This window comes from Pseudophryne corroboree, chromosome 6 (assembly GCF_028390025.1).
Source record: "Pseudophryne corroboree isolate aPseCor3 chromosome 6, aPseCor3.hap2, whole genome shotgun sequence".
NCBI classification, from domain to species: domain Eukaryota; kingdom Metazoa; phylum Chordata; class Amphibia; order Anura; family Myobatrachidae; genus Pseudophryne; species Pseudophryne corroboree.
In genome coordinates, this window is record NC_086449.1 from 297,160,594 (window position 1) to 297,172,841 (window position 12,248).

Below are 12,248 nucleotides of genomic sequence, written 5' to 3' on the forward strand. Positions count from 1 at the left end.
AGACTGTAATGTGACAGTGGTATCTATCGGGTTGCAATAGATGGTAAAACCGATTCTTAGCAAATTTACCCCAGTCTCTAACATTGGGTGAAAGCATTATCCAGCATTTGGGGGGGAAAAAAAGTAGTAACAGTAACACCGTACGGCTCATGGCTGATTCAACGATATACTGTAGTGCGTACACACTGAACGTTATCGTTCAACGATAACTATCAGTGGTGTCACCGCCGGCATTACCGAACACACAGCTCAGCCCGACAGTGATGGGTTGAGCTGCATGTCAGCTCAATATTAGTGATCGCTGAACGGCGTGCGAGAGCGCGCATCATTCATCGGTCACCAATATTACCCCATACACACTGGACGATTTCAGTCTAAAGTTTATTTTTTAGGCTGAAATTGCCTAGTGTGTACCCCCGTAAGATTTCTAAACTAAATGTTTTCAGTCATTCTGGTCCATAAAATCACACACCAGCAGCATCCACTGCGCATGTGTAGCTGTAACCTGATAGGGTAGAAGATGCTAGATCCAAGTGGCCTAAGGGACCTTTTACGTCAGTGGGAGGAGCCACGACACAATTCCCAGCCCTTCTATCTTGGTAACCAGCCTTTGCAAACTGATAAAATCTGCTCGTAGCCTGTCAGTACACGCCAAACATACCAATATTCGTCCAGTGCTGAGGCTCTGCTGCTGCACACACACGTCCTCCTATATTACTGTGTCCTGCCCAGTGAGTCATTACAGTTGTGCGCGTTTTGTAAATTTGCTCTTCACTGAATAAAGTTATGCTGTACTGAATGTGACGCGCCATCATGGCGGCGCTCAGGGTGTCGGCTGCTATAGCAATGCCAGTCACATAGTCATCATGTCTGCCCCGGCAGATCGCGGCAAACCGGACTCTGTAGGCGAGCTCCGCGGGAAAAGCATGGGGGAACTGATGGAGATCCTGGAGAGACAGGAAAAGCTCCTGAATAATTCGTAAGATGAGCGTATAGCGTGTTATCCTGTGCGATGTCACCGTGTGCAAGCGCCTAGTGGACTGGCATTAGACTCGTCTTCATCTAGTTTTCTGCCTGGCTCATATTCCATCATATACTATACCCCTTACCTGATGTGTGTATATATACGGTACTGTAACGTTGGTTAATATACTCTGGAGTCACAGGACTGATAAGTCTTGGAGAGAGGTACCAGCCAATCAGCTCCTTACTGCCATGTTACAGGCTGTGGGGTAAATGTGTTATAGTGGCAAGGATCGCTACAGTATATCACAGGTTCTTAAACTCGGTCCTCAGGACCCCACACAGTTCATGTTTTCCAGGTCACCTGTGAATTTTAAAAATGTGACTATTGGTGAGAAACAGTGCACCTGCCAGGTGACCTGGAAAACGTGACCTGTGTGGAGTCCTGAGGACGGAGTTTGACAACCACTGCTCTATATCACTTCCTGCTTCGCCTCATTACTGAGGCGAAGCAGGAAGGGCCATCGGTCTCCCTGCCCGGCCGGTGCCTGCAACAGCCAGGAACAGCTCTGTTCCTTCTGTGGAGAAAGGGCATCGCCACCTGCAGCTGTCAGAACGATCAGCGATGCTGACCATTCATACATTGCCCCATGCACAACGGCATGCTATCTTTTAGATAGAAGCAACAATATGGACAGTGGCACCTGTCACTGAGCCGGCACAGCAACTGTCATACATGGGAGAGAAGCAGTATCAGTGCACCTAACATGCGCTGATATTGCTTGTGCCCCATAACAACATATAATACATTTAGCCCTGTGTTTGAAAAATGACGAGCTTATTTGCTGAAACATTATCTGCGGCCACTTTATCTCTCTCCAAGGCATAGTACAAAGCCCCCATTTTTTGTTTATTACAAATAATAATAGAAGTCACTAAGGGGGATTTATCAAAGTTTGGAGAGAGATAAAGTACCAGCTGATCAGCTCCTGTTATGTTACAGGCTGTGTTTGAAAAGTGACGGGAGCTGATTGGTTACTTTATCTCACTCTCTATTTTATCTCTCTTCAAGCTTTGATAAATCTCCTCCCCCTAAGAGATTCTGTGGAGATCGTAAACCACCAGGCTATGTGCTGAGTGCCTATCCCCAGGACTCAGAAATCAGTTATGACATTCTAATATCTATAATAATTTATAGGGGGGAGCTCCTATCCCTAAAGCTGGGTATACACTAGGCGATCTGTATCCGGCTGACATATCGGATCCTGGGTACACACAAGAACGATGTACTGTATGAAGAACCTAGCGACCTATTGTTTTGTCCTTCATTTACATAGAACTAGAAGGTCGCTAGCCTTATCGGTTGGGCGTGCTCCAGGGCCAATCGGGCGACGTCGCTAGCAACAGCGGGTACCCGCATATTGGCCATAAACACTGAGCGATATGCCCAATATGTCATTCCAATTAGGCTGGAAACAACATATCCGGTCAATATCGCTCCATTGTGTGCCCAGCTTTACAAATACTGTAGTGATTTAATAAAATTACTGGTTTCAAGTTCAGAACATTGTGCTCCCTGGGAAGGTAGTCATGTGACCTCAAACAGATACAGAATTTCATAAGAAAAACAATGGTGGTGTTCATTTTTACTTTATTCATTCTCGAGTTTTAACATAAAGTACCTGCAAAAGATAACTCAGTTAAAACTTGAGAATTAATAAAGATAAGTTAAAATGAAGAACACCATTAATTTTTTTTAATGAAATTCTGCATCTGTTTGATATGTCATATGACTACCTTCTCAATTAAAAAAAATTGAGTTGCACCCAAGATGGCCAACTTCAAGATGCCCGCCATACAAGTTACATACTCTAAAAAGTTTCCCCCCACTCCCATATCATATTTGTAGACACAGTATTAATTTCTCTGACGTCCTAAGTGGATGCTGGGGACTCCGTAAGGACCATGGGGAATAGCGGCTCCGCAGGAGACGGGGCACAAAAGTAAAAGCTTTAGGATCAGGTGGTGTGCACTGGCTCCTCCCCCTATGACCCTCCTCCAAGCCTCAGTTAGGTTTTTGTGCCCGGCCGAGAAGGGTGCAATCTAGGTGGCTCTCCTAAAGAGCTGCTTAGAGTAAAAGTTTTGTTAGGTTTTTTATTTTCAGTGAGTCCTGCTGGCAACAGGCTCACTGCAACGCGGGACTTAGGGGAGAAGAAGTGAACTCACCTGCGTGCAGGATGGATTGGCTTCTTAGGCTACTGGACACTAGCTCCAGAGGGACGATCACAGGTACATCCTGGATGGGTCACCGGAGCCGCGCCGCCGACCCCCTTGCAGATGCTGAAGAGAGAAGAGGTCCAGAAATCGGCGGCTGAAGACTTCCCAGTCTTCTTAAGGTAGCGCACAGCACGGCAGCTGTGCGCCATTGCTCTCAGCACACTTCACACCAACGGTCACTGAGGGTGCAGGGCGCTGGGGGGGGCGCCCTGGGCAGCAATGAAAGTACCTATGCTGGCTAAAAATACATCACATATAGCCCCTGAGGCTATATGGATGTATTTAACCCCTGCCAGGTTGTCAGAAAAACCGGGAGAAGAGCCCGCCGGAAAGTGGGCGGGGCCTATTCTCCTCAGCACACAGCGCCATTTTCCTACACAGCTCCGCTGCTAGGAAGGCTCCCAGGCTCTCCCCTGCACTGCACTACAGAAACAGGGTTAAAACAGAGAGGGGGGGCATTTTGTGTGGCGATATTATAATATATTAAGATGCTATAAGGGAAAACACTTATTATAAGGTTGTCCCTGTATAATTATAGCGTTTTGGTGTGTGCTGGCAAACTCTCCCTCTGTCTCCCCAAAGGGCTAGTGGCGTCCTGTCCTCTATCAGAGCATTCCCTGTGTGTGTGCTGTGTGTCGGTACGTGTGTGTCGACATGTATGAGGACGATGTTGGTGTGGAGGCGGAGAAATTGCCTGTAATGGTGATGTCACCCCCTAGGGAGTCGACACCGGAATGGATGGCTTATTTATGGAATTACGTGATAATGTCAACACGCTGCAAGGTCGGTTGACGACATGAGACGGCCGGCAAACCAATTAGTACCTGTCCAGGCGTCTCAAACACCGTCAGGGGCTTTAAAACGGCCATTACCTCAGTCGGTCGACACAGACACAGACACGGACACTGACTCCAGTGTCGACGGTGAAAAAACAGACGTATTTTCCAGTAGGGCCACACGTTACATGATAAGGGCAATGAAGGAGGTGTTACATATTTCTGATACTACAAGTACCACAAAAAAGGGTATTATGTGGGGTGTGAAAAAACTACCTGTAGTTTTTCCTGAATCAGATGAATTAAAAATTGCTAATATCTAAGAAATTATTGGCGTTATACCCTTTCCCGCCAGAAGTTAGGGCGCGTTGGGAAAACACCCCCTAGGGTGGATAAGGCATTCACACGCTTATCAAAACAAGTGGCGTTACCGTCTCCAGATACGGCCGCCCTCAAGGAACCAGCTGATAGGAGGCTGGAAAATATCCTAAAAAGTATATACACACATACTGGTGTTATACTGCGACCAGCGATCGCCTCAGCCTGGATGTGCAGTGCTGGGGTGGCTTGGTCGGTTTCCCTGACTGAAAATATTGATACCCTTGACAGGGACAGTATTTTATTGACTATAGAGCATTTAAAGGATGCATTTCTATATATGCGAGATGCACAGAGGGATATTTGCACTCTGGCATCAAGAGTAAGTGCGATGTCCATTTCTGCCAGAAGATGTTTATGGACACGACAGTGGTCAGGTGATGCGGATTCCAAACGGCACATGGAAGTATTGCCGTATAAAGGGGAGGAGTTATTTGGGGTAGGTCTATCGGACCTGGTGGCCACGGCAACAGCTGGAAAATCCACCTTTTTACCCCAAGTCACCTCTCAGCAGAAAAAGACACCGTCTTTTCAGCCTCAGTCCTTTCGTCCCCATAAGGGCAAGCGGGCAAAAGGCCAGTCATATCTGCCCAGGGGTAGAGGAAAGGAAAAAAGACTGCAGCAGGCAGCCCCTTCCCAGGAACAGAAGCCCTCCACCGCTTCTGCCAAGTCCTCAGCATGACGCTGGGGCCTTACAAGCGGACTCGGGTGCGGTGGGGGGTCGTCTCAAGAGTTTCAGCGCGCAGTGGGCTCACTCGCAAGTGGACCCCTGGATCCTACAGGTAGTATCTCAGGGGTACAGATTGGAATTCGAGACGTCGCCTCCTCGCAGGTTCCTGAAGTCTGCTTTACCAACGTCTCCCTCCGACAGGGAGGCAGTATTGGAAGCAATTCACCAGCAGGTGATAATCAAAGTACCCCTCCTACAACAAGGAAAGGGGTATTATTCCACACTATTTGTGGTACCGAAGCCAGACGGCTCGGTGAGACCTATTCTAAATCTGAAATCTTTGAACACTTACATACAAAGGTTCAAATCAAGATGGAGTCACTCAGAGCAGTGATAGCGAACCTGGAAGAGGGGACTATATGGTGTCCTTGGACATCAAGGATGCTTACCTCCATGTCTCAATTTGCCCTTCTCACCAAGGGTACCTCAGGTTCGTGGTACTGAACTGTCACTATCAGTTCAGACGCTGCCGTTTGGATTGTCCACGGCACCCCGGGTCTTTACCAAGGTAAGGGCCGAAATGATGATTCTTCTTCGAAGAAAAGACGTCTTAATTATCCCTTACTTGGGCGATCTCCTGATAAGGGCAAAGTCCAGGGAACAGTTGGAGGTCGGAGTAGCAGTACTGCTACAACAGCACGGGTGGATTCTAAATATTCCAAAATCGCAGCTGATCCCGACGACACGTCTGCTGTTCCTAGGGATGATTCTGGACACAGTCCAGAAAAAGGTGTTTCTCCCGGAGGAGAAAGCCAGGGAGTTATCCGAGCTAGTCAGGAACCTCCTAAAACCAGGAAAAGTGTCAGTGCATCATTGCACAAGGGTCCTGGGAAAAATGGTGGCTTCTTACGAAGCGATTCCATTGGGCAGATTTCACGCAAGAACTTTTCAGTGGGATCTGCTGGAAAAATGGTCCGGATCGCATCTTCAGATGCATCAGCGGATAACCCTGTCTCCAAGGACAAGGGTGTCTCTTCTGTGGTGGCTGCAGAGTGCTCATCTACTAGAGGGCCGCAGATTCGGCATTCAGGACTGGGTCCTGGTGACCACGGATGCCAGCCTGAGAGGCTGGGGAGCAGTCACACAGGGAAAAAATTTCCAGGGAGTGTGGTCAAGTCTGGAGACTTCTCTCCACATAAATATACTGGAGCTAAGGGCAATTTACAATGCTCTAAGCTTAGCAAGACCTCTGCTTCAAGGTCAGCCGGTATTGATCCAGTCGGACAACATCACGGCAGTCGCCCACGTAAACAGACAGGGCGGCACAAGAAGCAGGAGGGCAATGGCAGAAACTGCAAGGATTCTTCGCTGGGCGGAAAATCATGTGATAGCAGTGTTCATTCCGGGAGTGGACAACTGGGAAGCAGACTTCCTCAGCAGGCACGACCTCCACCCGGGAGAGTGGGGACTTCATCTGGAAGTCTTCCACATGATTGTGAACCGTTGGGAAAGACCAAAGGTGGACATGATGGCGTCCCGCCTGAACAAAAAACTGGACAGGTATTGCGCCAGGTCAAGAGACCCTCAGGCAATAGCTGTGGACGTTCTGGTAACACCGTGGGTGTACCAGTCGGTGTATGTGTTCCCTCCTCTGCTTCTCATACCCAAGGTACTGAGAATTATAAGACGTAGAGGAGTAAGAACTATACTCGTGGCTCCGGATTGGCCAAGAAGGACTTGGTACCCGGAACTTCAAGAGATGCTCACAGAGGACCCATGGCCTCTGCCGCTAAGAAGGGACTTGCTTCAGCAAGTACCATGTCTGTTCCAAGACTTACCGCGGCTGCGTTTGACGGCATGGCGGTTGAACGCCGGATCCTAAGGGAAAAAGGCATTCCGGAAGAGGTCATCCCTACCCTGGTCAAAGCCAGGAAGGAGGTGACCGCACAACATTATCACCACAGGTGGCGAAAATATGTTGCGTGGTGTGAGGCCAGGAAGGCCCCCACGAAGAAATTTCAACTCGGTCGATTCCTGCATTTCCTGCAAACAGGAGTGTCTATGGGCCTAAAATTGGGGTCCATTAAGGTTCAAATTTCGGCCCTGTCGTTTTTCTTCCAGAAAGAATTGGCTTCAGTTCCTGAAGTCCAGACGTTTGTCAAGGGAGTACTGCATATACAACCCCCTTTTGTGCCTCCAGTGGCACCGTGGGATCTCAACGTAGTTCTGGGATTCCTCAAATCACATTGGTTTGAACCGCTCAAATCTGTGGATTTGAAATATCTCACATGGAAAGTGACCATGCGGTTGGCCCTGGCCTCGACCAGGCGAGTGTCAGAATTGGCGGCTTTGTCTCACAAAAGCCCATATCTCTTTTTCCATTCGGACAGGGCAGAACTGCGGACTCGTCCCCAGTTTTTCCCTAAGGTGGTGTCAGCGTTTCACCTGAACCAACCTATTGTGGTACCTGCGGCTAATAGGGACTTGGAGGACTCCAAGTTGCTAGATGTTGTCAGGGCCCTGAAAATATATGTTTCCAGGACGGCTGGAGTCAGGAAAACTGACTCGCTGTTTATCCTGTATGCACCCAACAAACTGGGTGCTCCTGCTTCTAAGCAGACGATTGCTCGTTGGATTTGTAGTACAATTCAGCTTGCACATTCTGTGGCAGGCCTGCCACAGCCAAAATCTGTAAATGCCCATTCCACAAGGAAGGTGGGCTCATCTTGGGCGACTGCCCAAGGGGTCTCGGCTTTACAACTTTGCCGAGCTGCTACTTGGTCAGGGGCAAACACGTTTGCAAAATTCTACAAATTTGATACCCTGGCTGAGGAGGACCTGGAGTTCTCTCATTCGGTGTTGCAGAGTCATCCGCACTCTCCCGCCCGTTTGGGAGCTTTGGTATAATCCCCATGGTCCTTACGGAGTCCCCAGCATCCACTTAGGACGTCAGAGAAAATAAGAATTTACTTACCGATAATTCTATTTCTCGTAGTCCGTAGTGGATGCTGGGCGCCCATCCCAAGTGCGGATTGTCTGCAATACTTGTACATAGTTATTGTTACAAAAATCGGGTTATTATTGTTGTGAGCCATCTTTTCAGAGGCTCCGCTGTTATCATGCTGTTAACTGGGTTCAGATCACAGGTTGTACAGTGTGATCGGTGTGGCTGGTATGAGTCTTACCCGGGATTCAAGATCCTTCCTTATTGTGTACGCTCGTCCGGGCACAGTATCCTAACTGAGGCTTGGAGGAGGGTCATAGGGGGAGGAGCCAGTGCACACCACCTGATCCTAAAGCTTTTACTTTTGTGCCCTGTCTCCTGCGGAGCCGCTATTCCCCATGGTCCTTACGGAGTCCCCAGCATCCACTACGGACTACGAGAAATAGAATTATCGGTAAGTAAATTCTTATTATTTCTTTACTCAGTTCCTTTTTCTAAAGGTGTTTCCACACGTAAGGACCACCCTGTATATTTCTTCTTCCTCAACTAGGGGACAGGAGCGACCTTGGGGCATGGGAATAACCTTGGGGGTATAGCCTGGAGAGGAGAGCATGGGCATCAAACAGTTAATTTTAATTACCGAGCAGCCTAGCGATCCCTCTTCCTTCCCCGGCCATGGTAACTGCTCATTCCATCAAATTGGTGGCAGCCTCTTGGGCAGCTCAACGTGGCACTGCCATATGGTCTTCTGCCCATACATTCGTACATTTCTGTGCCTTTGATACATTCGCCTGGAAATGCAGCCTTTGAGTGACAGGTTCTTAGAACGGCTCAGGAGCGTCCCCTCAAGGTCCCAAGGTCATTCCTGTGTCTTAGTTAAATCCTTGTCTTCGACTCCATAGGGGACACAGAACACCCACCCTGACGCACCTGGCTTGCTGGGTTTGTTTCTGTGATACCGGTTTCTAGGCAACTAGCATCTGTGTATGTATTCCTGAGTGTCTGCCAGTCTTCCTTCTCCCTCTCCTTGCTTCTTGCCATGGGCTTGTTAACTGACCTGGCTGACCATAGGCTGGGAGTGGTGTATAAAGGAGAGGGAGCCCTGGGCTGCTGTGTAATTTAAAATTAACTGTTTGGTGCCCAGGCTTTCCTCTCTAGGCTATACCACAAGGTCATTCCTGTGTTCCCCTTATACAGTCGAAGAAAAGGGTTTAACAAGGTAAGACCATAAATCCTACTTTTATTTATGGAGAGAATACATATATTTACTTCACTTTACTTTATTTATAAATACACTTGCACAGTCATTTGCACTTCTGAATGTATTTTTCTTTTTCAATAGAAAATTTATTGCCAAGTTGCCAGACCGAGGAAGAAAAATTTTAGAGTACCGCGAAAAACTGAGACTTGCCATTGCTGAGCAGAAGAGACTGAAAAAAACAAAAGATCTCCTTTCGTCAATTGCTTTAGAATTTCAAGAAAAGCAGTTTAATACAAAAGAGAACAGCCAAATTACATCAGTGCCTCAGTGTAAGGCACCTCCAGTTTTAACCCTGCTCACTGAAAGCTTGAGCAGTGGTGCAAACACCACTGAACCAAAACATACACCTAATCTGGAAATAACACGTTCTTCCATTCCTGTCAGTGCAATTCAAGAGACTCCCAAACATGGCTCTAATTCAGCTGAGAATACAGTAAATGCTTTGGTAAATGACTTAAAGATGATTAATGTTAAAGACAGTGAGAAAGACACATCAGGGACTTCTGATAATTGGAAAAAAAACAGTTCCAGCCTGGTTGGCTCTGCATTGCCGAAATCCCGTTACATTGACGTTATTGAGAGAAGGGCGAAGGACCCAGTTCATAAAAATGAAAAATTCAGGACTAACAGGTATACATCTAAATTAAAATACATAAGTGTTGTACAATATTAGTGTGTGTTACAGATTTATGACTACAGGTTGAGTATCCCATATCCAAATATCCGAAATACGGAATATTCCGAAATACGGACTTTTTAGAGTGAGATAGTGAAACTTTTGTTTTCTGATGACTCAATGTACACAAACTTTGTTTAATACACACAGTTATTAAAAATATTGTATTAAATGACCTTCAGACTGTGTATATAAGGTGTATATGAAACATAAATGAATTGTGTGAATGTAAACACACTTTGTTTAATGCACAAAGTTATAAAAAATATTGGCTAAAATTACCTTCAGGCTGTGTGTCTAAGGTGTATATGTTACATAAATGTATTCTGTGCTTAGATTTAGGTCCCATCGCCATGATATCTCATTATGGTATACAATTATTCCAAAATACGGAAAAATCCGATATCCAAAATACCTCTGGTCCCAAGCATTTTGGATAAAGGATACTCAACCTGTATAAGTATAGCATTGAAAATTTAACCTAAATCATTACTATTATGGAAAGAAGAGCTGCTGATTCCATCAATACACATAAATTGCTGATAGCTAGTCATTTTTTTCTGTAGACTACCTGCATCATGGTCCCAAACTACTTTCTCACTGCCAAACCTCAGGGTAACTGTCTTGTATGCTCCAAGGGCCTGTTCTTGGACCTCTTCTCTTTCCCTCTGCACCGCCTCCCTATGTAATTTTATCAGTTCCGCAGCCCTCTAATACTATCTCTATACAATGCATCTACCTCTCCAAACTAAACCGCTCCCTCCATCCTCTCTTATGCATCTATCAGCCTTTTTGCCATCCCCACCAGGATGTCACAGCACTTCCCGGATCTTTACATAGCCACACTCATTGGTCTTCCTCCTTCCAAGGTCACCCCACCTCCCCCTCTCATTCTCTCTGTTGATAAAATCACACTCCCATATCTGCTGCTTCACCCAGGATGCCATCAAAACTCTTATCCATGCACTCATCTCTTGTCTTGATTACTGTAATCTTATCTTTTCTCTTACGTCCTAGAGGATGCTGGGGACTCCAAAAGGACCATGGGGTATAGACAGGATCCGCAGGATACATGGGCACTTTAAGACTTTAAATGTGTGTGGACTGGCTCCTCCCTCTATGCCCCTCCTCCAGACCTCAGTTAGATTCTGTGCCCAGAGAGACTGGACACACACCAGGGGAGCTCTCCTGAGTTTCTCTGAAAAATACTTTATTTAGGTTTATTATTTTCAGGGAGCACTGCTGGCAACAGGCTCCCTGCTTCGTGGGACTGAGGGGAGAGAAGCAGACTTACTACTGTGAGTTAAAGGCTCTGCTTCTTAGGCTACTGGACACCATTAGCTCCAGAGGGTCTGATCACTTGGTATAGCCTAGCTGCTCGTTCCCGGAGCCGCGCCGGGTGAGTAACCGAAGTACATAAGACTTCGCTAAAGACGGCAGAAGACTTCAGTCTCAGAGGTACCGCGCAGCGGTCGCGCTGCGCGCCATTGCTCCCACACACAAGCGGCACTACATGGGTGCAGGGCGCAGGGGGGGCGCCCTGTGCAGGGATAATACCTCAAGATCAGCCTAGCAAAAGTAATATACAGTGCATAGGCACTGTATACAGACCCCCGCCAGTATAAAAAAATAGCGGGACATAAGCGCGCCATTAAGGGGGCGGGGCTTGGTCCTCCCAGCTCTAATCAGCGCCATTTTCTTTCCACAGTGAGCTGCAGAGACGCTGGTCCTGGCCTCCTACACTTCTGTCACAAGTAACAGGGTGCTAAACGGGTGGGGGCACAGCAAATTTGGTGTTAATTATTATTTATAAAAAGCGCTGACAGGTCTGGGGCATTATATATACTTTCAGTCCGGGATAGGCGCTGGGTGTGAGCTGGCAAACTCCCTCTGTTTTTCTCTAATAGGCCTTATTGTGGATCTGTCCCCTATAGCCCAGTGTGATAGTGGTGTCGGTATGAGAGTGTCGACATGTCTGAGGCTGAAGGCTCTTCCCAGGAGGAGGCTGGAGTGGGGACAGAACAGTGTGGGGGAGTGACCCTGTCGGCACCGCCGACTGCTGATTGGGTAAATATGTTGAGTGCCTTGAATGCAAATGTGGCTTTATTAAATAAGAGATTGGATAAATCTGAGGCTCAGAACCAAACATGGAGACAATCCATGGAAGATGCTTTTTTCCCAAACGCGGACTCCCTCAGGGTCACAGAAACGGCCGTTTACCCAAATAGCAGACACAGATACCGACACGGATTCGGATTTCAGTGTCGACTATGGTGATGCCAGGTTGAATCCTAAACTGGCTA

General features: G+C 47.3%; 1 protein-coding gene across 1 annotated transcript in view; it reads left to right on the forward strand.

Annotated features, from left to right (window-relative positions):
• The first annotated feature begins 780 nt into the window (after positions 1-780).
• The window catches only part of POLR2M (RNA polymerase II subunit M), a 30,405-nt gene continuing 18,937 nt past the window's right edge, over positions 781-12,248 (forward strand). Inside the window, exons 1-2 of the mRNA XM_063926167.1 lie at positions 781-979; positions 9,351-9,899. Coding sequence (XP_063782237.1) covers positions 867-979; positions 9,351-9,899 — 662 coding nt within the window. The 5' untranslated portion in view covers positions 781-866. The remainder of the gene's footprint in view (positions 980-9,350; positions 9,900-12,248) is intronic.